At 40.2% G+C, this 26,314-nt stretch overlaps 1 protein-coding gene across 1 annotated transcript in view; it reads right to left on the minus strand.

The window, feature by feature from the left end:
* Nucleotides 1-26,314, minus strand: part of nek7 (NIMA-related kinase 7) — a 67,105-nt gene that overhangs the window by 27,856 nt on the left and 12,935 nt on the right. The window contains exons 2-4 of the mRNA XM_088313622.1: nucleotides 14,491-14,581; nucleotides 3,127-3,267; nucleotides 2,614-2,676 (exon numbers count right to left, since the gene is read on the minus strand). Of these exons, the coding sequence (XP_088169748.1) occupies nucleotides 2,614-2,676; nucleotides 3,127-3,267; nucleotides 14,491-14,550 (264 nt within the window). The 5' untranslated portion in view covers nucleotides 14,551-14,581. The remainder of the gene's footprint in view (nucleotides 1-2,613; nucleotides 2,677-3,126; nucleotides 3,268-14,490; nucleotides 14,582-26,314) is intronic.

Raw genomic sequence — 26,314 nt, forward strand, 5'->3', positions numbered from 1 at the left:
GAAAGGAGGGCTCTGTACAGTACATTGCACCACACTGCACTCTCCACACATCCCTGCATCCCTCCCTGATCCTCCTTACTTGTCCTCCCTTCTACCTTCCCTTCCCCATGTCTCCATCGTTCCCTCGCCCTCTCCCTTGCCAGATGTATATTTGGCTCAGGGTGTCAGTTCTACACGTCTTCACACTGTAGCACAGCCAGAGAGCGATGACAAGCCCACCCAACCCATTCCTCCGCCTTAAATGTAACCTCAGGCAAACGATACAGAGGACTGCGGAGATATATTCACGTGCAGATGTTGATGCTAATGACGGATGGAATCCTGGTGTTAAACAACTATCATTCATTAGGAAATATCACATAGAGGTTTAGATAATTATCTAATTACACGCACAGCCTGCGACTCACCATTGTATGTAATTACTTATTGATGTAAAAATGCAAGTGCTACTGTATATATTCTGTAAACTAATGATGTGGCTGGAAGAAGAAAGTGATATCTAGGAAGGAAATCTGACAATAAAAAAATTACCTGATGAATTAAGTTTTGAACTGAATGGCATTGTCATGTAGATGTAGTAAATGTTTTTTCATTCCCGTGCATAAGGGATACGACCAGTGCGCAAATAGGAAAAATGAGAATTTAAATTGACATCAGTGAAATGCGTTGGTGGTGAAAAATAAAAAAATGTAACCACCAAAATTCTTTAAAAAAACACTGATATACATTGAGTTTTCTATAAAACATGGGAGGTGCATAACCCCAAAAGACACAAAAAAATATTAGAAAACAAAAAATACTGAGAACATTGGAAAAGTTTTCAAATTGGACATAAATCTGTGAATATGTCAATCCGTAGATGCCAAAACACAAGATCATCAGGGGGTCCAAGTTTTAAAACACAAACTACAGCCGCAATTTTAGATCTTTTAGTCTATTGAATAAATATATAAACAGAAGAAAATTAGGTTCATGTTTGCGATTTAAACCGCTTGCTACCTAACGGATATGTTTCTTGTCAGTGAACACACGCTGCCTAATCACCTTCACACACACGCACACAAACATACTTAGCACATTTAATTGTTGACATTATTCCTCTGAACATAATGTAGACTTGATAGTAATTGACCAGGAGGAGAATCCAGATGTGGAGTCGCATGCTTGATGAAACTTAATGAATGTCAGAGAGCTGGATACTCAGTGTGGACAAAAGAAGAGTGAGTGAGAAGCGGCATTCTTAAGTTGAAATTGGTACGCCACAACTGGACGATACAGATGAATAAGCAGACGCAAATGCAGACAGACAAACAAACAAATAGGCAGCCGAATGAAAGGCAGTGACTAAGAGTAGTGTGTATGCGTCCGTGTGTGTTCATGCATGTGTGCATGGAACCACACACAAGTATGTGTGTCATTCCAGTCGGTCCATGCCACTGTGTCTCTCATTATTCTGATTTGGCTGCGTCTCCTGTTGGGCTGTCGAGAGAGGGGGGATAAGGCAAAATGGCTGTCTCTCTCACACTCAGCCTTTTATTGTAAGGCGTGCAGTCAAGGGCCAGGCAGAACTTCCGTGTTCACTTGAATGAGCTTAGAGAGATGGAAAAAAAAAAAAAAACGCTCAAGGCTGAAGGTGAACCGGCATGAGGAAATGAAAAGGCTCTGTGTTGAGACATATAGATTGGAGAGAAGGACAAAAAAGTTGGAAAATTGTCAATGTGACAGCCAACAGATGAGAGGCTGAAATTAGCCCTATAAGAAGGAAATGAGGAACGCAGTCACCTGTCAACGCCTGACAGTGAACCCTGCCATAACCACTTGTAGGAGGTCAGAGATACAGACTGAGGTTAACCCTGATGTCTTGAGGCATTAAGTCAAAGGGCTGCTCAGTTTACATATATCTACAATGCGGTGTCTGCATCCGAGTATCCCTGTCTTTGAACGGCCCCGGGAGCTACAATGGAGTGTTTAGAGTGGCACAAACTAATCGAATTAGTTTCCTTCTTCTCCTTGAATGTATATGTGAGAAAGCATACAAGCATAAACAGCCTGCAGTGATTATACATGGAAGATGAGCACAGATGTGAAGGCAAACATAATCTGGAAACATACGTTAAGGAATGAATATGAAAAAAGATTCACAGGGTTTTTACAAATTACAAGCATGTGAAACAATCTGACAGACATGTTTTATGGTAGTTTGATCAATACCACTTCATGGGGGAGGGAGGGGCGTTTGAAAAGCCAGCCACATTAAAAGAAATGCGGCATAATATGCTGATGACATGTCCAGTACATCCCATTTGAAAAAAAAAAATGTTTAGCCATAGGTTATGAGTCTCCAAGCCTGGAGGAATCTACTGTAAATACACACACACGCTCCCACAAAAAATGTCAGTCCTAAACATTCACTTTTTTCTCTGTGCACAACACACACAGAGAAAGAAACAAAAGAAACAAAATACGAAATGTACCCACAAGCACCTCACACGCACATTCAAGATGCCTTATGCAGCTGAATTGTTTTCTTGTGGTGCAAGGACTCTGCTGAGGCACGCAAAGAAAAGAAGATTGCTGCAAAACACACAATCCCCACCTTCTAAGGTTGCTTACCTTAAGGAGATCTATCTCTTTGATGCAATCCTGCCGAGCTTTGGCATCCATCAAGTCAAATATCTATTAGAGGATCAAAAAGGGAGAGAGAGATAGGATGCAGATGCGCATTATGGCACATTCAACAGCAAATATAAGATGGGGAGAGTTCCAGAGAAATGGCCCAAAAAAACACGAGGAATCATGGTTGTTATTGTATGACAGGTGACATTTCATTGACTACATTGTTTCACACCTGACTGACTCATACCTACTATATATATCCACATGCAAAGTATCTGAGAATACGTGTAAAAAAAAAAATAAAATTTTAAATGTTGAAGCCGGGGCATAATCAATAGTTGAACACTTTGAACTTCTATGTTCAACAATAAATGTGATAACATCAATCGACATTCATATTGTTTTTATTGGCATGTGTTTTGATAGATTTTTGATTATGTCACTTGTGTTTTTAAGAATTTGATATCATAGTGTATTTTAGATGAATAACAAATGTTAATGGTTTCTTACCTGGACTTTCTTCAGGGCCACAGATGTATTATCTAGCAGATACCTCGCTCGGTAAACCTCACTGAATTGTCCCCGGCCTATTTTCTTCTCAATCTGGAAGTTAGCAAGCGAATTGTGGCCCATGTCTGGCTGCAAAGGTTTCTGGAACACACACAAAAAAAAATTAATGCATAAAAAAAACCCTGCAACGAGTAAAGTGAATTTGTAACATTGTAGATAAATTGGAAAAACTGAGACATTACTTGATGACACTTTCAAGTTAAATGTCAAAAGAAACAATTGCTTTTGCAAAAGAAAACACTATTTGGCAAAACTCTGTCATTCCCCAAGCCAACATAACAGCTGCCCTATATTAACAGCATTGCTAATTACTAAAATAATTTATGTTTCTGGGACTTTTTTCAGCTCTTTGTCTTTTCAAATATAACACAAATGTAACACTCCTCCCTTTTGATCACAATTGACAAGCATATGGCAGCCAACCAACTAACAGCTAACAATGAGCATGAGACACCAGTGAAGCACTATAAATGTTCACAATGTGCTCCATGTTGCCAAACTACACAAACAAAAGGCGAATCAAATGCACAACACCCGTCACAAATTACCCAAATGAGACCAATCGCTTCACAAATAGTTTAGTTCAGAGGTGTCCATTAAATAGATCACAAGGCAGAGAAGGGAGTGTCGGTAGCCCTCATGGCATTAGCTCAATCACTGGCATCACTCACTTGCGAAATATGTCACTTGATTGACAATCAGGGCAGACAGTCATACACCTGTTGCATGCCTCGCCGTGTATATTTGTATGTAAGTAGCTCGAATGCTGAAAAAGAGTGGGCACTCCTGGCTTGATCCAATAGGAATGGAATGAAACAGGAAGTAGAAACCGAAAAATAAACAGTAACAGTGCTCAGAATCACTTGTCACTTATCACTTGTATATAATACGTGAGTCTCACTATACTGTAGAAAACATGATGGTTGAAAGTTGCAGTCTTTTCTACTCTTTTATCCAATTCCGTGGTTGAAAGTTTTCCACTTGCACATCTCCTATTTTGAAAACAACACTGGGAGATTGTGCGGCGACAGAAAAAAAATCCTTTGGATAGGCAAGTAGCCATCAGTTGTACATGATTAAACTGCATTAAGATGCTATTCTATCTAATCTAGCTGCGGTACCTAGGTGCTTGTCTAGGCACTGGTAAATGACTAGATTAGAGGAAAAATGTTTGTCTCATATTAACACTGAGAGCAGGTACAAAAATAGTCACAGGGATGATTTTTTTTTTTAAATGTGCTGTATCCATAAGCTCAACCCTTAAAGGTTCTGTGAACGATCTTGGAGAAATTACTCAAATTGATTTTCAATTGATTGTGGCTATATCAATTATGCACCTTTGATCGCACTGATGTTGCCTAACGAACAATAAAATTCATATGTATTCGCCATGCTCGAGAGAGACCTGTGACGGAGGGATGATGTCGCGACATTGCTGCCCAGTGCAGCGTAATCAATAATTAAAATGTCATTGGGAAACAAGTAAGCTTAAAGCGCTCATCCAACCACTTTTCAATTAAGCTCAATTCATGTATTCTTTTATCAGGAAAATTATATTACCTTGCATTTCCTATTTAATCTATTCGTTTTGGACAAATCAGTGAAAAAATAATGATTTGAAATAAGGGATATGGCTACACCGCCGCTCCGCCCTCCATGTCTTGGTGGGAATCACGCCAGGGACCAATCACAATTTGTCCATTCAAAGTCATTGTAAATTTGACGCTAATAATGTCAAAATAATGGGACCAACTCGCCCCAAAAACCCATGTGGTCTCTCAACATAGGCCCAATTCAAACTCTGAAAACGTCCAAAAATGATTAGCCCTTCAATGGATCACTTAAAAGAGAATGAGAAAATGAGCAGCCTTTGTGCACTTTCTGTCATGTCGGGTTTTTTTAATAAGTCACCAAGATACACAAACAGAATTAATTGTTTGTTGCCTGTTATATATTTCAATTTCATTCACAAGCGTTAGCATGATTTACTTTTAATCACACCCAATCGAGGTGACGTCGACAACACTCATCTGAAAACGACACATCCAGGAACTGTTGTGCCCTGAATTTTTCCAAATCCATCCAGCCATCCATTTCATGCACTGCATATCCTCACTAGAGTCATGCGCAGGTATACTGGATGCATTTTTTTAGAACCAGCGTTGTCGTGAAGCTCGCTATCTGACATTGACGCTCCACGACACGGAATATTAAAAAAAAAAAAAAACACCTCCATCAATGCTCCTTCGCACTGCAACATTGACGGCTGCGAGCTATGGCGGACGATGCAGAGCTGCATGTCTGGACGGTAAGAAGTTGTTCTGCTAACCTCGCCTATTCAGCGACCAAAAGCTAATTGCTGTCTTTAGCTGTGCTGTTACCATGAACACCACGGCAGCAGCAGGAAGGCGGTTACATCCATGCAGCCGCCGGCCGCCTTCAGAGACACAACTTAAGCGTAGCTAAATGTCAGAAATATAACCAGTCGGGGTGTGCATTCATGCTCTTGATCGCCGTTGTATTTTTCATTTTGTGGAGGTAATCACATGAGCTCACGTTTGATGTTAGGAAATCCAAAATGTTGCACAGAACTCTTTTATATTTTCACAGGTTGAAATGGAGAAGAACAGTAATACACATTTGAATTTTGGTAGTTATTGGTCAACATTTTAGACAACAGAACTGACAAACCAACCAATATTACATACAACGCTTGCATCCCGCTGTGACGTAGACCGCTGAGACGGAAAAAATAAGCTGAGCTCGAAAAAGCGGCGTAAATCTCATCACAAAAAAGCCCTTAAATGACAATAGTGTCTTTAAGTGCGGTGAACTTTAATACTGTTCTTTTTGCAGCCCAAATGCATGTGCCAGCTTTGTTTTCATTTACAATACAAAATCATGTAATGTTTAACAGAATCAAAAAGTGATTAGTTCAAATATTTATATTATTAGCTTTATTATTATTTTATCCTTCATTGGGCTCAGCTAAAATAATTGACCAAGAGATCACAATATCACTCACAAAACTGAAGTAAGTTGTCATAAAAACAAAGTGCAACATAAAAGTTACCTGTTACCCGACCGTTATATTAAGCAGTGTTTCCCAATCGGGGGTACGTGCAACAATAGGAGTATGTGAGCAAAATGCAGTGTGTACCTGGAAACGTAATAATTTAGTTCCCAGGTCAATAACCTGTGGAACGGCAGCACTAAAATCACAACAGCCTTGTGTCAACTCAGGTGTCTCATTAAAAGCTGAAATGACTGAAGGGAAAAACTTCCATAGTGGGTCTGCATTATTATTCTAATTAATTTTTTCCTGATCTTTAGAGTTCAAATGGCTGTTTATAGGGGACTTATTCAAAGGAGCATTTTTGTAGCCAATTTTTTTAGAGTTATAAATCACAAAAGGTAGATCTAATATTTGATTTAAATGTCCACTTATCGTTTTAATTTCAAACAAAAACAAAAAGGTGCAACGACTTCCCAACAAATTCCGTTTTCGCGCCCTTGACCACCCAATAACAAAGTAAGAGCATTTGTGCAGTTTTATGATTGGCGTGGTAGAAAAAAAGTCAGCAAAACATTTTATTTACGTCAAAAAGAGGAGCTACTGTATGTGTGTTATTTATTTTCAACATCCCTTTTAGACCATGATCGGTGAAGTTGCGGTAATCATGCCAAAATAGCTGCCTCACTAGGCGGAAGTTCCGTGGAACTTACGGCCATGCGCGCTCAGCCAATCACAGATGGAACCGGTTGTTGATGCATAAAACCTTTGCTAAACGTGAATATGACATTTACTGCAGTCATACAGAACCTGAGTTGAGCTCTTGTCACGACGCAATTACCGTATTTTCCGGACTATTAGCCGCTACTTTTTTCCTAGATTTTGAACCATGCGGCTAATAGTGCGTCTTTTCTCTGGATTTTTGCGGTCGAAGGCTCTTGCTATTGAAGGCAACATTACAACTTTGTCCGGAAATCATGTTCAACCGCTAACTAAATTTAAAAAAAAAAAAAAAGTTGACACTGTATTGTACGGCGCGTGTTGCAAGAGCTATCAGCACTAGCCACTTAAGGTTCATTTTTACCTGGCAAATTCTTACCTGCGACTGTCGCAACTTTGTCTCAGAGACCAAAATGTATGGGGAGGGATAGATTCTCACTGTTTCTGGAGAATAGTGTGCGGCAATGCAGTTTTAATTTAAGTAGAACATGATTATTATATAAAAATTTAAAACATTTGTCATTTTAATATTAAGTGGAAATTTGTTTTTTGTCTTTTGTAGCTTTACTAATCACAATTTTTATTTTTCATTTTAATCCACATATCCGAATATTCAGTACAACATCATGTTTTCAGCTCCACACTCAGTCAGTTCACAGTCTCACACATCTGAAATAAGATCAGAAAATTCTCCCACGTGGCATGAATCAAAAACTTTATTGTTGCAATAAATTCAACTGAATTGCATGGAGATCATAGACAAAATATATATGCGGCATTAGAGGACTAGTGTTTTAATTCTGGTTCATGATGGCAATTACATGTCTGGTCATACTTATGCAAGATTAATAGCTTCGGTAGCAGTCTAAAAACTAGGTTTGAAGTGAAGGGTAAAGCATTTTATCAGTTCCATTAACTGACAGCGAAAGGAAGAAGTCTGTATCCATCAGGTGATGGTCCAATTAACCCCTGTGAAGTGTGTTTGCTATTTCTGTGCGACGCTGCCACCAGATGTCTGCGAGTCACTCTGACAGCTACCATACAGGCCACCACAATAGATTATTCAGCATCATGACACCTCGACAGCAGCTTCAACACAGAGCCTCACTAACAAACATGACCAGAGACTGCTACAATGTTACTGTATATATTGAACTATGTGGATAGAAGTTTGCATTACGGGAGAAAAATGGAAATACTGTTTTTGTAAGCGAGCGCATCAATGGTATGTACTGTACTTTACTGTATGCTGTACAGTTAGAGGTGTTGTAAAAACAGTGATGTGGAGAGGAAAAGAGACACTGGGAGGGAGAGAAGAGGACAAGAGGGCATTGCTTTCATTCGCTGCGTGGTAGCTTGACAAATGTTAGCATGAGCCTCTAAAGCGCTGTGACAACCGCCTGCTGAGAGCACAGTCTTGCTAATGTGTCCTGGCATGCCAGCCCCGTAATCACACATTTACATATGCAATGACCTACATTTGCATGTCAGATCGCACACTGTCCGGCATGATTAACAGTGGGCACCTCCCCGTGTGGAGTCGCCTTGGGTGGCAGCAGAGGCCGTGCGAGGGCGGAGGAGAGGGCTGGAGGGAGGGCGTCTTTTTTGGCAGCCGAGGGGCCAGGCTGCCAGGCAGGATTATGTCAGCCAGCAGCACCGGCATTAGACACTTCATTAGAGCTAATCTGTTTAGCAGTGGGCAGTGTATGTAAACTTCACAGGCCATTTGCGGCACCTCTTCGCCCCCTGGCCTGGCCTTCAAAGGGCAGCCAAGCCGCAGCTGACTGACAGGCCGCCTCATCTGCCGCGCATGGGTGTCACACAATCAAGGGCTCCCAGATGAAATGAGGGCCTGACAGAGACACACTCACACATAAGGAGACGTCACAGAGGAATGACCCTGAATGACGCTAGGGTGACTGAAGATAGCAAGGTGAGGAGGGGTCAGGGGTGTAGCTAGAGCATTGCACAAATGAAATTCCATTTGTGGATTAAAAAAAAAAGTAACTCAACTGAAGCCACAGAAGCAATTCCTGATCAATGGCGACCAAAGCCTTTTCCCCAAATTTTACTGTTGTGCCATGTGGTCTGCACATGCATGTCATTCTGATTGGTGATGGGGACAACGTACATGGGAAGGATATTAAATGGCAGATGTGCAAGGCATTATGGGTAGTATTTGTGGGGGACAGTATGTCATGGGTAAAAAAGGTGACATAGAACTGCCATAAGCATCTCAGAGGAAGAGGGAGGGAGGAATGTGGGTGAGAGACAGTGTTATGTATGAAAGAGAGAGAGAGGGAGAGAGAGGGCGAGAGAGAGAGCAAGAGCAGGAGAACTCAGACTAAGTGTGATACAGGCTGACCAATAATGACGCCATTTCCAAACACAGCTGACAAGACACATGGAGGGTTGACGAGGCAAGGCGAGAGATGAGGAGAGCGAGCGAGGGGAGACAAGCAGCAGAGGGGGAGAGGGTTTGATGTGACAGCTCGGCAGTGCCAACGGCTGCCACAGAAAGGCCAACAGCAGCAGAGAGGACAGACAGGCGGACATCGACACTTCAAGTACATCAGGACCATGATGGCTAATTTTGAAAGTGCATTGGCTCACTGCCTAAGTGAAAGGCAGAAAAATAGAAAAAGGGGTACCGTTTCTTGGAATCTTTGCGGAAATTTCACTGGGAAAAAACCCACTTAAAAAATAAAGGCCAATTACATATTTTGCAAGGCAGGAAAATTGTACCGCTTTAGTCAAGGAATTCATCTTCACCTCAGCCATATCCCTTTTAAGCTTATAGGCTAAATACAAAAACGGGGTCAGACAGAAGTCTGATATTTTCTTGACAGAGCTCAACAGAATTCAAAGACACATTACAATTTTTTTTTATAGTTTTTGCTCCTTTACAGATGAAAATGCATTCATTGAGTTTGTTCTGTTCTGTTCAAAACGTAAAACAAGCCTTTTAAGATTTGTGACCCAGCATAGCAAAATGATTCCAAATAACTCGATTTACAGAAATTATGTTTTGATACAACCAAATCGAGAATGATGTCAGCTTTCCAAATGATATATCAACCATTGCACGATGCTACTCATCGCGTCAGTACTACTACTTATGTCATCACGCGTTAATTTAGCATTAATGCACAAGTTTACTAATGCCAACAATAATTTTATCGCGCATTAATGCCGTTCGTACTATTTTTTTGTTTTAATTGTAAAAATTCAGTTTCTTGAGGCTGCGGCGCTCAATGGAAATACATCTGTAACACCCTGATTGCGAGAAATTTAAACCATTAGTAATACACATTTGTACTTGAAAAAAAGTTTTGCAAAAAATAGTGAAGTATAGTGAATTTCAGCAGGTATCCTCTTTTGCAAGTAAACGGAGAGGAGACATGTTTTGGCAGGCAGTACAGGTAAACTCTAACCATCAAATGACTTACTCTGTGTATTCCTGCAGGGTCAAAGTTGTCAGCGAGTTCCAAGTGTGTGGATGGCAAGAAAACCAAAAGACCAAGAACACAGGCAGTGTCGTTGCTGAACGAGTTAAATGAACAAAGGTTTATGGACTCCTTCCCATTTTGGGCGAACGTGAACTGAAAGTAGAGTACACTATGTCTGCGTGATGAACATTTTTGCAAACGCGATTGTGAATGCTTTTGAATGACAGTGTGTAGCCTGAAGACGAGAGGGGCTTATGCGTGTATGTGCGCACGCACGTGTGTTTCCTACCGCAGATTATATTTGTGCTTGCAATTTAAAGACTGCAGTCCTATTTTGGTTTTAATTCCTCATTTAAAAAAAGAACATTCAAGCAACAAGTTTTTCCTCATGAGATTGTGTGGTGAAACTTGCAGCTTTCTACTGTTGAGGACTGAATGGGTGGCAACAATGGGGATATGCTCATATTTTGAGGGAAAAGGCTCACAGTAAGATGAAAAAAATAATAGTAATAAGAAGAAGAACCTAATAAAAATAAAGAAAAACTGTTAATGGTTGTGTGCCCTGCAATTGGCTGGCAACCAGTTAAGGGTGTACCACATCTACTGCCTGAAGACAGCTGGGATAGGCTCCAGCACCCCCGCGACCCTTGAGAGGAGAAGCGTTTCAGAAAATGGACGGACGGACGCAACTAGTACATTTTTGGAACAACGAACTTAGTTGATTTTTTTTATATTAACTACGAACTGAACAAGTTGATTAAAAAAATGATTGACCTTTGAACTAATTTATGTAAAAAAATATCTCCCAACACTGGATGCGGATACATTGTGCCGCATACACCGCTGTTCAACTACTACAAGCAAACTTGGAGTCAATTTTCACAAATAACAAAAATAAAAAATATTTTTGAAGCTATTTTTTCCAAATGGTTTATATTGATAGCACACGCTTTGGCATTAACCAAAACGTAAACATCATGAAAACCGGTTGAGAAATTAGCACATTCCAACGAACTAAATTCATGCATTTGCCTTTGATGAGAAAGTCACCGCTGGGAACATGGCCGCTACGTAGGTTAACCGGGTTTCAATCGTGCAATTATGTGATTATCACACATTGTTACCCAAACATAAACATTGCAACTGCTGATACAGTATGCTAGAGTTCATGTGGGTTGTTTATTACTGTTAGACGAAATGAAAGCCTAATCTCCTTAAGATAATGTACACATTGACATAGTATAGTATCATACTGTAGTAACAACAAAAATGAGATGAGATCAACGTGCATGTCGACTCCAAGGAGACAGTGAGGACAACAGGAAGAGACAGTGACTGGCAGGCAGAAGGGCTCACACCCACTCTCACCCATCACTAGCCCCCTTGAGCATGGCACCATGCAATATTCATCCTCAGCCAGTGAGCCAACCAGGCAGCCAAAACGCCAGGATTCAGCCCAAAGGTGCTTCTTGTTGGCCTCCCAACCCGTCCCTACAACGTCTCACGCTTACAAACAGACCTGTGTCTGTCAAACTGTGCAGCGGCGATCAAAATCATATTGAAAAAGGGATGTGCTGGTGGTGGAGCAGAGGGGAGGGGGCTCCTCAACCTCGCTACTCACATGAAGCGCAAACGCGGCATTAAAAATGCACATCTTACCAGCTCATCTCGTTTACCTTATGCATATGCATCACACCTCCAGGACACAGAAAAACTACTACACAGTATATTGCAAGCAATACAAAATGTCCTTCGTTGCATATACAATTCAGATTTCTTCAGGAGGATGGTAACCCTCCTCTTCTCTGTACTGCAGAGCATATTGAACCTTGGGAAAGTGCAAACAGATACTTGACTTGTTGAAATGCACCCGTCTGGAGGCAGGTTGGATAGCAATCTAATTTACTATGTTGGACTTCAACTCCCACCAAATGTGAAATCGGTTCAGATGGCAACATTGAAAACAGCCCAAGATTAGCACAAAGTGCGGGACTGGAATTAACACCCTTGAAAGACGCTAGAAATAGCTTGAAAATCAGTGAGGAAAAAAAAAAATCATTAAGCTGGAAAAGAAAAATATAATCAACAACTAGGGGATCCGCAGATGATGTAGTGTTTGTGTGTATGGGGGGTTGCCGAAAGTCAAATTAATCATTAGAGCTTTTATCTGAGTTTCATATGTGGGCAACCCAATTATCCTTAATTTTGCAATTACAAAACTTAGAATAAATTGACTCCCTTGGCAATTCCAGCATTAATGTTGTAATGCCCTTGCATACACAAGGAAAACAACAGCCAGGGTCTATTTATAGTGTTGTTTCTTTTGCAACAAAAATCCACATTTACTCTGGGGCATATGGATGAACATCCTTGTTTAAAGTCTATTCAATAGTTATGGAGGCAAAAACATCCTTCTGGAAAGAAATCAATAGAGCTGATGTTGAAGGACGGCTGTAAAATCCAACAGTGACCGGATCTGCAATGAGCAAACCGCAGTTTATCGAACCAAGAAAGGCATGCAGGGAGGCCCGGGTTTGCCAGCCTCCAGAGTTCTCATCAATAGAAACAACCCGGCATTCATCCACTGCTGCCTGTCTCATGCAATTGCTGCCACAATCTCAAGTATGATTGAAAGAAAGACGTTAAATAATAAAGGGAAAAAGAAGGCAAGACAGCATATGCGCAGTTCACAATGAATTCTCTAACCAAATGTAATCTCATTTAAATAGAAAAAAACAACGCATAATTTTTTATTATGCTTTTTTGTAGGGTGCACTGAGGCTAAACAATTTATCGGTTTGGGATTGAAATCTCAATCTAAGACAAGTCGGTTTTGAGATCGTCAAAGTTGTGGGCTTTTTTTTTGTTTTGTTTTTTTAAGGGTTCTCTTGCCCAACGCTCACAAAACAGGACACATTCACCAGCGGCGTACTGACTTAAAAAAAAAAAACTAAATAAATAAATAAGGGTTTGCGTTGTTGTCTGAAGCCCCAGAAGTAATCTATTTCACCGCTGCTCAAATGCTAAGCACCAAACTATCTCGCGGCACAGCCGTACGGACTTTATTTGTACTATATGCAAGTCCGTGCATAACAGCAGTTATGAGCTGCGTGATGCGGATCATTTCCTCCATGGCGACAAATAAACCACCCCACTAACAAATAGCGTTTTAAATGAGGAGGCACACAAGGATGTATAGTGCTAAAGTGCTAAAGTGCTAAAGTGAAATACAGAGTCGGGAAAGAACCAAAATGAGTTCTTAGGTGTCGAGTGGACTTTCAACGGAAGTCTGGTTAGAACCTCGTTAGGGCAGAGAGCCGGCAGCTATTAACAATAAATTTGTATTTCAATCAATACGTATCCAGACATAAAATAAGATGACGGTTACATTAGCAATTTAGCAGACGTTCTCAGACCGGAACACGTAAAGGGCTGGCGTCATCATGACAAAGAGGTTCCATGTCAAACGTATATAAAATGTTTGTAATCACATCAATAATCTTTGCACTATTTTGCACCACAGAGTTTAGAGGTCTCAAAATTATATATATTTTAATTAATGTATCTTTGGAAAGGGTACTTCGTATGAAATGTAATATATTTTGGGGGTTTAAAAAAACATCTTTACATACAGAATTACACAAATAAAAAATTATACTTGACGGCAAGTAGTTTATAAAAACTTGAGAAAGAACTGCCCTCTCACCAAACGTCTTTAGTGTCCTTGCATAATTACAGTAATAGATTTTAATGGTATAATGGTATTTTCTGTCATGTCTGTAAGTGGGAAGAAAATCGCAAATCAAATCGAAATCACAATATCTGTCAAAAAAACGCAACGCAATTTTTTCAGAAAATCGTTCAGCCCAAGGCCACACACACGGACCGTCCCACATAACGTTATATCATACTTAAGTTTTACTGACACAGTCAGCAAATATATAAATATGTTAATGTTGAGGATTGAGGATTATTGCATTGTACAGAACGTTATCATACGGATCAGTCCAGTCCAGAAAATCTTGGAACGAGTCAGGTTAGACAATTTCAGATCTCTGCCTGGTGTAAAAATACTAAAACAGGTACACAAGAAGAAGACTTGTCCGTGTCAAGTTTCTCTACCTGTGGCTGAAACACTGGCACGGCTGCTTGCTGCCCTTGTGGCTGAGTGTCCATATCCATGGTGTTACGGCCTTGAATCCGTTTCCCCCGTCTGAGGATAAAAACACAAATTAGAAATTGTCCAACACAACAGCAGCATGAGATGAAACAAGCAAGAGTTGTTAATCAGTTCATCAACGGAAATGTTTGCAGCATCACACTCTCGAATTAAGCAACTAACACAGTGCAGCAGTTGTGTAATTTCTACAGAATTGGATCCGGTGTCACGCCTGTGAATCTGACACTCTCTGTGTGAAGCCCTCTCACATTGCACCCTGCAGAGCTAAAGCATGCACCAGTTCTGGAAAAACAGATAATGACACCACATCAACTTGGATTTGCTCCAAGCATCCTTTCATGGGAATTACAAACATTTAAGCGGCTTCATATCTTTTTATTTTTTTTCTAAGAAAATAGGTCACACAGAGGTGAGTGCACTGGATATGCGCGTATGCCATGGTGCTGCATAATTGCATGTTCTGGCATACAGCCGAAGCAGACATTATTTACCAAAGATGGTCCACTACAAGTTGGTGATCTTAATAAACATAATTCATAGATGCACATACAAAATGTTACGTAAATTAATTCCGTGATAAAAGTAGGTTCAGACACATGGTTTATGATTCCAGTGTGTCCCCAGACACATATACGTCCTGTAAATTAAAAATGCAAGTGCGGGTATGAGAAATAATAGATTCTTGGGCTGAATTAACTGCAACAAGTGTGTCGGCTAAAAATCCAACCAATTATGTTTGGGACAAAATCGGATTTTTAGCTTTAGTTTAGCTTTCTTTTTAACTCACTAAGCGCCCCCCCAAAAAAGAAAGTAAAGCCTCGAAAATAGACGGTCAAAAGACATAGAATTGGACACTTTAATATGCAGTGTAAATCCAGTGTAAAACCGCAATAAACCAAGACATAACTTAAGACAAAATGGGACAATTGTGAAAAAAAATTCCAGTTGACAACTGGCCAACTCTTGTCTAATGATGATCCCAAACTTGCTGCAACAAATAAAAAATATGAATCCTTAATATTGGGTAGATTGTTTTGAAGCATCACTTACATTAGTTTATTGGCCCACAAACAACATGGCATACTTGTCAAGGAAAGAGCGGATTGCCCAAGCAGCTGCAGTTACACTGTACTGCATTTCCGGGTGAGAGGAAAAGTGAAAATGTGACCCACAGATGTTTTCTTTACAACTTGGCACTAAACTACTACAGTGTTTGCCGCGTCAACATTTATCTGTACATGTTTGCACTACCTTGTCCTTGCTCTGTGAATGTAGCGATCATAACACACAGCTCGTGTTTTTTCTCATTTACTAATGAGGTGAAGTTGTGTAAAGTAGGATTTTATTTTTTTATCAGGGTTGTCAAACTTGCCTTTGTCATCATACTTTGCAGTTTTTTTTTTTTACTTCCTTCAAACCGATGTTATAACTGAACACAAATAAATGTATGATCGCCTCGTAATGCATACACACAGCAAACTGATGACTAACTAGTTTTGAAATCAGAGGCCAGTAAATATTGTTCAAATACTATTATGTTTATTTTTAGAGAGGAATTGGCAGAAAAACTGCTTGCAGTGTTTCAAAGTTTTTAAAAGTGAAGGCAATTTGCTATTTTGGCATTTTAGAATGAAGTCAACGCAGCTGATTTGATTTTATAGAACATAAAAATTTGGCCCCCGGGCCTTGAGTTTGACACATGTGCTTCAGATAATTAATTACTCTATTGGTTTATTCAGTCGATGAATGGAATTAAAAAAAACATTTTCACCCCATTATTCAAAACAAGTACAGACAACAGTCGGAAAGAGCCACAGCAGGGGAAGAGAGAGAGCCACATTGCCGTACAATCATCTGACTAACATCATTTACAGCACATTTCTTCTGGCAATGTGGATAAGATCACTTGAATGTTTTTAGTCAGATTTGACATGTTAAATTCAAATTAGAATGAAGAGAGCCATCTGGTTCAGATCCAACTAATTAAAAAATTCCAAACAGACAAAAAACAACATATTTCAAATAAAAACAAATATCCGTGCATCACAAAGATTTACGCAAATTATTCTTAGTGTAACACCGATGGTCGGATTGAGGTGCCATGTCAACGCAATAAAAATGCGCTTTTCTCTATTAAGATGATTAAGCATATAGCAATTGCTCACCCAGTGGCCTTGCTGCCTCCCATTTGACTCTGCGCACTTGAGATGTGTGCGTTGCCAGATTGAAGCTGGCACCAGTACTCCTCTCTTCAAAGCTCTTGTGTTCCAGCCTGCCTTTGTGTCAAAATAACCAGAGGGCATTTGAGCTTCAAGTCCCAAAATAAGAAGATCAATTAAGTCTGTCATGTTGAATTATTACACTTCCCAAAACAGACCAATTAATTAAGGAAGTAACCAATCAAGGGGGGAAGGGCTTCTGAGTAATGTACAACTAATTCAAGGCTAAAAATTAAAGAGAAATTCCAAGACAAACATGGCTGCACTGTTACACTTGTAGTTTTGGCCTCTCAATATCCACTCTCATTTGGTGGTTGCTGCAACAGCAGTGAAAGCATGCGGTACTGATCTGGCGGCATTTCTGTCATGTGGAAAACATAAGCAGCGGCTACAGCAGTGGGGTTGCAGCGACCATAAGCTTCAACCGCCATTATTTACACAAGATGCAAAGTTTGGGAGGATTAAAACTTGTATTTGACACTTTATGAATTTGGACACAGCAGATGTTGCAGACTACAACCATCCTGGCTAAGTAAGCTACAAAATAGCCGTGCTGACAAAAAGAACGTCATAGCCACCAGCCAAAAAGTGTGCCTGAAATCAATGTTTGTTTTTTTTAGTAAACTAATGTAAAAGTATGTCCAAGTGGAATTGGCTGACTTCTATATTCTGTACATGACATAGTGAATGACTCAAAAAAGTGTTGCAGTTTTAGGTTCTGCAGTTTGAAAACCTTAAAGAAATTAATAAAGAAATTAAATGGGAATCTTCTACAGTGAAGTAATTTTGAAATGTGTGTTTTCACCTAAACAAAGTGTCTCATCTAAAGAAGAAGCGTTGTTGAAGAATCATGACAGAATAAAATAGTTTTTGTTATTTAATTAAACTTTAAATGATGCATTATATGATGTTCAAACAGTTCAATACTTAACTAATTCAAAACTGAACAGAGGCAGGGTAAATTGGCCACGTGGAGAGCTTCTTCCTTTAGTTCACAAATAGCAAGACGGAGCATAAATATAAAAATCATGCACGAGTTCCTCTCAGTTTCATTAACTTAAGTGAATGAATAGTACTGAAATACTTGGTCATATGTACTGAATGTTGAGCATGACCACATCTTTGCACTTCTTCCTCTGCACTGAATGGGAGTGTGTCTGTTCTTCCAATGTATCTATCTGCCTGTGGCAACACACTGACCTTTTACCATCAAAAGGTAGAGGAAAAACTTATAAGTCAATTCACTCTGAAGGGAAACTTCAGAAGATTTACGGTTAAATATTGCAGCAAGGAAGAAAAAAAAATAGGTAAGACGACTAAAGGCGAGCATGGTGCGCATTACATCAGTCAAACTGAATAGAGCTCTTTCCAAGAGAGATCATTTATGATCATTAATCTTATATGTAAATCAAACCAGCTTACCAATACCAGTTGAAAATTGCAAAACCTAAAAGTTACAAAGTTTTACTAGACAAAACTTTCCTGATAAACCTGATACATATGCATTAGTTTTTGCTGTGTTGGTCAATTTACTTAAGGTTCTATGAAAAGTCTGGGTGGGTAAGACATATGAGGGTTTGGGTAATCCTCATTTCCACCCTTCTGCATTATTCATTTAAAAGAGGGGAAGAAGAAAGAGAGGCGGTCAATTATGAAAAGGTGAACCAAGGCATCCTGGATGAAACCAGGCGTACATCAAGTTCCTCGAAATAAAGGAGTGCTACATCAGCTCTCGATCCGAGGACAAACAAATTGATGAGCTTGTGCCGAGGAAAGAGTGAAGAGAGAAGGACAAGAAATGGGGTGAGGAGTGGGATCGGGATGCATAGTTAAAGAAGGAAAGCGGAAACATATAAAGTGACACTATCCGGCCAGGGTTTAGGATGTAGAGGAATCAAAGGCACCTTTGAGGCGGCAGAAGACGACAGTGAAAGGCCTACAAGAGTGGTGTCCATGATTACAAGAAGTGGAGAAACCTTTGAGTTTGTGTTCATGAAAGCCAACCCCAGGCCTCCAATGAATCCGCTCCGCTGCCCGACTAACACTGATGATACAGAAAAAGAGGAAGCCATCCACTAATGATGGAGGGTTCCGCATACTACAAAAGCAGCATACTCTCCAATTCATTTTAATCACTATGCAAAATCATTAGCCCAAATGTGCAATCACTCATCTACATTGGAGCATTAAATGAGAGCAAGGAGGAGAGTAGGAGAACACCAATTACACCTCAGCATGTCAGCCATTCTTTTAGTCTTTGAGGAAGCCCGAGACGCGGTGGAATACAAAATGAAGAGGAAACTTTGTTTCTTCATCCATGACAAAAGAAATGTGACAAAATAGGAGAAATTCACTTTGCAAAGGCAGCTAAACACACTTTAGACACTTACAGTATGTCTTCCAAATCCTGCCAAGTAAGCAAGAAAAGATCAGGGAGCTGATTACATTTTTGCTTATTTTCCCGCTCGGGCGATCAAACATAAGAACGAAACAGCAACACTGACATTAAACAGATGAAATTATTCAAAAGTTGGATTATATGAATTAATAGCTTGGTCTCTTGTAAGTGGAATGCTGGATTTGTTTGCATAACTCAGACCTTCACTCCATCGCTGTTGGGGGCAGCACAGCAAATTGATCAAAAAGCGAATTGAGACAAAGAAAACCACTGAGGTCCTTTGGGAGAGTACAAGGCCAGAGATCCATAATGCTGCTTGCCACCTACTATTTATACACCTCCTTTACATTTTTCACTTTCAGAATTTTATAGGCTAATGATTATTTTACGGCAGAAATAAACAGCACAGCAAAAAAAAGCCCGGGCTTCATGTGAGGCCTGAATTGATTTATTTCTCAAGCATCCAAACAAAACTAGCACAGCTCTGCGCCTTAGAGTGTGTGTATTTCACTTTAGCGCATCCTCAAAAATACACGTCTAGAATTTCGCCTGACATTATCAATGAGCCAGTAGCAGCCTTAATACATACTCTTATGCCTGTGTGGCACACCTGCACTTTTATATTCTCTTCAATCTCGACCTTTCTCATTAGGTTTTCCACTATTATATATCGAAGAAGAAAAAAACTGAAGCACATGCAGGTGTCAGCCCCTCACTTCACCTTTGTCCTCCGTACATCCCCTTCATGTTCCTCTGCGCTTCCTGCATGTTGTCAACACAAGCTGGCACGTGGCTAAAAATCCCAGGCCACCTCCCCGCTCTATTGTCCTGCCCACTCCAGAGCAGCAGTGAAAGCACTCGCATGGTGAAGAGCTCTTCGTTGCCTGCCTGTCAATTCAGCAGGTGCCTTACAGTGAAAAGCCGGAATCGACCAGCCAGCTTCGTTGGTCCTAAGTACCGTTTGATGTGCTCATTTCACAAGCAGGGGTTGGAGGGGTGACAGCCAAGGAGGATTGTGAATAATCACACCGTCCCAAAAAAACGGAATCACGCTTGAAAAAGATCAACTCCAATTTCAATGATAAAAGAAATGTGACCAACAGGCACAATAACAGATGAATCCGGCCTGGCAGTACAATACCTGAAGTGCCAATCAGTGAGAATAAACAAGGTCTGATAACAGTTTGACAACTGATAAAAAAAAAACACGGCATGTGGGCGAAGTGTGAAAAAACAGAGTTGAATTTTAAGACATCTGAACTTGTAGGTAATGGAGTGAAAACATTGAGGTGAGGGCAACCTCGGGGGTTTGGCCTATGACTGCACAAAAAAACGTGAAAAAGTGAACAAAAGTAAAACCTGGACACAACAAAAGGGAAAGTATGCTGAAAATGGGCTGCTTGAGTTCAGCATATCATAATAATAATAATAATAATAATATTCCCTTTATTAGTCCCACAATGGGGAAATTCGAGATTCGAACCCAGGCCTCCTGGGGAGACTGGGTCCTGAACGCGGCGCCTTAGACCACTCGGCCATCATATCAGTTAGGATTTTTCCTATCTTCAGTGGCACTGTGATGTCAGCAGGGAAATGTTCCAACTTAACGCACAAAACTAGGAATGCATGTTTGAAGGTGACCACAACGTAACCGATGTACAGTTTCAGGGCATCTTTTCTCATAACTTCCAATGCGCACATGGATTAAAGTAAAATAAGACTTACTCTAAATCGTAATTTTTCTTTTTTTAATTTATGATTATTATTTGTGAATATTTTTGGTCACTGACAAACTTTTACTCCTCACCGCAGCCCATTTAATAATGTTGTGTAACATGCTTTGGCCTTTTCAGTCAGGAGTGGCCACAGTCTGTTACTCACATGATTGCTTGGCACAGTTTTTCTTTTACACGGGATGGCCTTCCTGATGCAAGCCAGCCGCTGTCGACAGCAAATAGCGTAAACTTTCCAGCGAAGGACCCAACTGAATGCTACAGTTCTCCTGGTGTCTGAAGTGAATGATGCTACCCACTGAGTCATCCAGCCGACATCTCATTCCATTTAGAGATAATATAGGCGGTCCTCGGGATACGAACGAGTTCCATTTCTACACCAGGCGACGTAACCCAAATTTCCACTTCAATTCCATTTCTGTATTTTAGGTAAATTAGGTCAGCCTTTTCGATCACTAAAGATGACGTTGCGTCATTGCTTTCTACATGGCGACGATCAGGACAAATATCCACTTTGTGCTTTTTGTTTAAAGTGGGATTATATTAAAATTGAATATAAAACCATGACTGTTATTCAAAACAACTTTGCAGATTCACGGATAATCGAACACTCAACATTCCACCCAAGCAGTCTGAGTGCCTGTGCCTACGCGGATCGTATGACGACGTCTCCTTCTGAAACATGCGACTGAGCCATAAAAAAAAAGTCTGCCATGAAAAAATAAATACAATTAAAAAATATATAAAATAAATTTGAAAAAACGGATATGCGCAAAAATTCCGATCTAGCCGAATTAGGCTGCTGCGTGAACTAAAATGGCTGACGAGACTCTGGCGTCCTAAAGTCCAAATGGCGTATGTTGAGTCCCATGTAACCTGAGGACCGCCTGGATAGTGAAAATGATTGAGAATGTAAATATTTATTTTGCGAGCCGCATTACAGGGGACATACCTATATTTTCTAGTTTCTAGTCTAAAATTTCAGGTCAAGGACCACTCCTATTACAAAAAAAAAAAAAACCTTAGTCTAAAGCCCTGAGTTGTGGCCTGTTATGAGCACACAAAGATTAAACACTGCATCCAAATAAAACTGACATGATTCCTGCGTGCAAACTTTGCAGCAGCTGTTGGGGGCCAACGGTAAATCTTATTCAGTCCACAATGATACAATACTAACGGTTGGAGTGGACACAAAATGATGAACACCAAAAAAAATGTTTCAGTCATTAGAGCAACAAATTCTCATCATAATTTACTGCATTAGTTGGTGAATGCCAGGAGCTCCTTACACACCAGAGAAAATAGGAGACACAAACAAATCAAACAAAATATTTATCTGTGATGTTTTTTGGATGCAAATAGTTACAATTATTGCCAAATGATTGTATGTTGCCAAACAAGTCACCGCAAGATGAAATTAAATCAAACATAGCCCCCACATCCGAAAATAGTCCTCAAGTAAGTAACATGACAAATGTTAAAGAAGCCTACCTCTTATTTTCAGAAATACTACATATCTATATCTATCCACATCTGCACAAATATCCCAGGGCATCAGGCTTCCTACATGCCGGGAGGCAACAACTCATCGTACTCACAATGCAAAGCAGGGCATCGCACAGCAGAGCAGAATTTGCAGGGCTCCAGGTCCAATAAAGGCTTTGTTTGTTAGCCGTGTCACCGAATGACCACCAAATTAGCTTAATCACCTCTGGCACTGCGATATTCAATGTGACATTCTCCACCACAGGGCTGGGCTTCTGTTTGCCTGCGAGAGACCAAGAGGGCTTCTAGGGAAAAGAGAGAGCACGGGAACAAAAGGTGGAAAATTTGCAAAGAAATAAAAGTGGGGAACATTTTTGGGCTCTTGCACCGCAATTTTTTATTCATAAACTAACCAGGAACTCATTTTTAAGGGTCTCAACAAATGGATTCGGGGGTGACAAAAAGCAAATTATGACTTGATTACTTCTGATTTAAATGTAGTAATTTGTTGAATTTCAATCAATTATAAATGTTTCACCGTCAAAAATGAAAATTCTTTGCAAGCTAAGTCATGAACATGTACATGATACATAGAATGTACGTTGCGGATTTAGATTTAAATCTCAACCCACACAAATATAAATTTAGTCTCAAATCATTTTCGAAACAAACAAATGCAAATATCTGCGAGCACAACAAATGCACCGGCAGACAAAATCCATCCACAAAAAAAAAGTTCAGCATTTAACTTTCATTCCTCGGGCAACCATCTTTCCTTGCCTGAGTGCATCAGCAAATATGCATTCAAGTGAGTGTTTATGTGGGCAAACGATCAGAGAATAACACTACCCCTAAGGTGTCGCACTTCTCTCCATTGTCACCCTCCTTCACTCTCTTCCCGCTGTACTTTGTGGCTGCAGGGATTTCCCTTTTGAGATCAGGAAGACTGAATTGTTCCAACATTCCTCACAATAAGGTTGGACCAGATCTTTAGAAATCAGCCTCTTTTCTAGCTACCAACTAAAATAAACTAAACGATAAACTTTGTTTTCTTGCAAATAGCCACTTATTTTTAATTCAAGACACCAACACATTCCTGAAACAGCGGCATGTTCTCAACTGTGTTGTATCGCCTTTTCTTTTAACAACACTCAACAAGTGTTAAAGAACTGAGGACACAAATTGTTGAATTGTCACCTACAGAATTAGTTCCCATTTTTGACAGTTACTCTACAGTTACTAGTTAGTCTGAGGTCTAAAACACCATCTACTATTTTAAAAGTAGTAAGTAGTCATTTAGTAAGTCAAAATGAAATGGATTGGAAAAAAAAGAGAAAGAGCAATCATTTTAAACCAAGTCATAAGCCTCAACCGTACATGTTTTTATCAAATCATTGCAAATTAGAAACATGCCTGCTAGAACTGTTATAAAAGTGCAATTCAGCAGGCAACACAACCCAAACATAATAGCAGTTGCATGCATCAGAGGGGGATTAAATGAACGCCGGGGGCCTTTTGAAATTCCTCTGTTGGCAAAAGCATTGCAATCTGCTTGCAAAGAAAAAAAAATGAAAACAACAAATAAAGTGAAGACTACAATATTACAAAAATATTTTAAAAAAACAAAACAAAAAAAGACCAACATACAATTCTAATTTGGATTTACACCTGATTAATCAACTTGCAAAATTATCAACTCCTAAACTCTTTATTAAATTGAACATTAAAATGCTTAGAGCCATCTCAGTATTTGAAATACCCAAGAATAAATGCTTTCTTAATAATAATAAAAAAAATAAAAAATGAAAAACGGTTTTACACTTTTCTGATGATGGCATAATTCAATGGAATTTTCAATACAATACTCCATCACCAAAACAATTGATTGCTGCAGCCCACTGTTTCAAAGCATTAATTTTAGCCTCTTCACCACTTGCATCTGAACAATAACATTGGCCGGCTGGTGTCACGCACCTTTGGTCTGTGAACTTTATATTTATTTATTGTGTGCATATATTTATTAGAAACATAATAATAGTATTTATAAGCAGAAAGTACTCCTATAAATCACACCCAAAAGTTGCACTGGTAAAATTCGCGGCATCCAAATAATAGGTCACAGTCTGCGTATAAAGGCATTTGGGTCGGGATTGGGGCCAAGGTCCGCCTGCTGAAGACCTCTGGTTTCCGCAAAGCTTGAAAGTGCATTCAAATGATGCTTTTTACACATTTTACATCTAATTTCACAGAACTCCTCATCTCGGTTGCCAGTAAAGCTTGTGAGCATGGACAAATAATTGTTGACAAATTTCCAATAGATGTACAGAAAAGCACAGAGTGGAGGAAAGCCGGACTAAAAAGCTACAAAACAACAGAGGATGAAAGCAGCTGAACCAGAGATCCTGCCTCCTTCAGACATTATAATATTAATATTAATGAGACTCGCTGCCCCCCCACAGCCGCTCTTTCCCTCAGTTGATTTGAACATGAAAAACCTAAAAAGCGAAAATTCCAGGAGTTGCGTATCACAGTTTGACCCTGCAGCCACGCAGCAGACACAAACCATGACAGACTCGCTGTTCAAAGCAGGCAGGAGCTGCTTTCATCAGGGAATCCCGGTGTTTTTTCCTTACAGTGTGACACCACCAGCCCATGCCATCTGCCTTTTTCCTCAAATCAGAATTTCAAGATGCGTCCTACCCGTGTGTTGTTTTTCGATGGGCTTCAGAATTGAGGCCCAGCATCACACAGACTTATGCTGCCATGCCGCTTGCTTACTGCTGTTTACAACCAAGCCTCGCACTGTGCTGCAATGTTAAATATTCACTGTTAAACTGTCAAGCCAGAACTAGCCGGGCGCCCAGCCAGGCATTGGCTTTGGAGTAACTGTGGATTCTCCAAACCAAAAGTATCGCTTCTAAATCCATTCAGCATATTTCCTCCTCCCCCAACACACCCACTTCCTGGAGTAGCACTTCATTAAAATCATTTTCCTCTCTTCTTAACGTGAACTTTCTTTATCCTAAACACCAAAACACATATAGAAGCAGGTAAATTAACACACATACACTGTTTTCACCTCTGCTCTACATCGAGCACGCTGCTGCTGCCACCCCATGCCTGCCTTCAGATGTAAAATATTTTTATTCTGTGCCCCAATACCACACGAGTAAAGGTCTCTCATCCTTGGCTTGGCAGGACTTCTGACAGACAGCCGGCAGCGCCATACAAGCCTAACCCCTGCTGCTGCAGCTTCCTGCTGCTCAGAGGGAGTCAGGCTGCCTGCCTCCCATTGACTGAGGGCCAGGCTGGGCAGGGAGGAGGAGGCCGAGTGGTGGCCGCGGGTAGCCGAGACCCCCAAGGAGAGGAGGGCTGAGACTGGGAAGGACAGACAGAGCGTTAAAAAAATTAAATAAAAAAATGAATGTATGACTACAGACAACGTGGGAAAGGTTGCAAAAGAAAAAAAGCAGACTGAGCGAGAGCGAGAGAGCGCGAGATTTGCTCAAGTCTATAAGTGAATTTCTAACATCTATGCGTGTGTCATCGATTCCCAACTATGATGTCGCGGCACAGTATGTGCTTGAGAGATCATCTGTGTATTTAGTGAACCCTTCCACCCCAAATAAAAGGAGAAAACGATAAAGAAGATTGACTTGATACTCAGAAAAAAAACTTAGCAAATGTGTGCTTGCCTACCAATCAAGTGGTATATTTTTGTGAGCCATTTATTTTCAAAAATATGTGTGTAAGACAGCAGCTCAGATTTTGGCTCGATTGTGAGGTCACAATACATGTGTCGAAATTCAAATCAACAACTAAATAAATTAATAGACAACAATTGTAATAATTGAGTAATCGTTTATAGCAGGGATCTCAAACTCATGGTTCGAGGGCCATTCATGCCCTACGGGACAATATTTTGCATGAG

Source organism: Idiotropiscis lumnitzeri, chromosome 13 (assembly GCF_059441095.1).
Source record: "Idiotropiscis lumnitzeri isolate Australia: NSW breed Sydney's pygmy pipehorse chromosome 13, RoL_Ilum_1.0, whole genome shotgun sequence".
Classification (NCBI taxonomy): Eukaryota; Metazoa; Chordata; class Actinopteri; order Syngnathiformes; family Syngnathidae; genus Idiotropiscis; species Idiotropiscis lumnitzeri.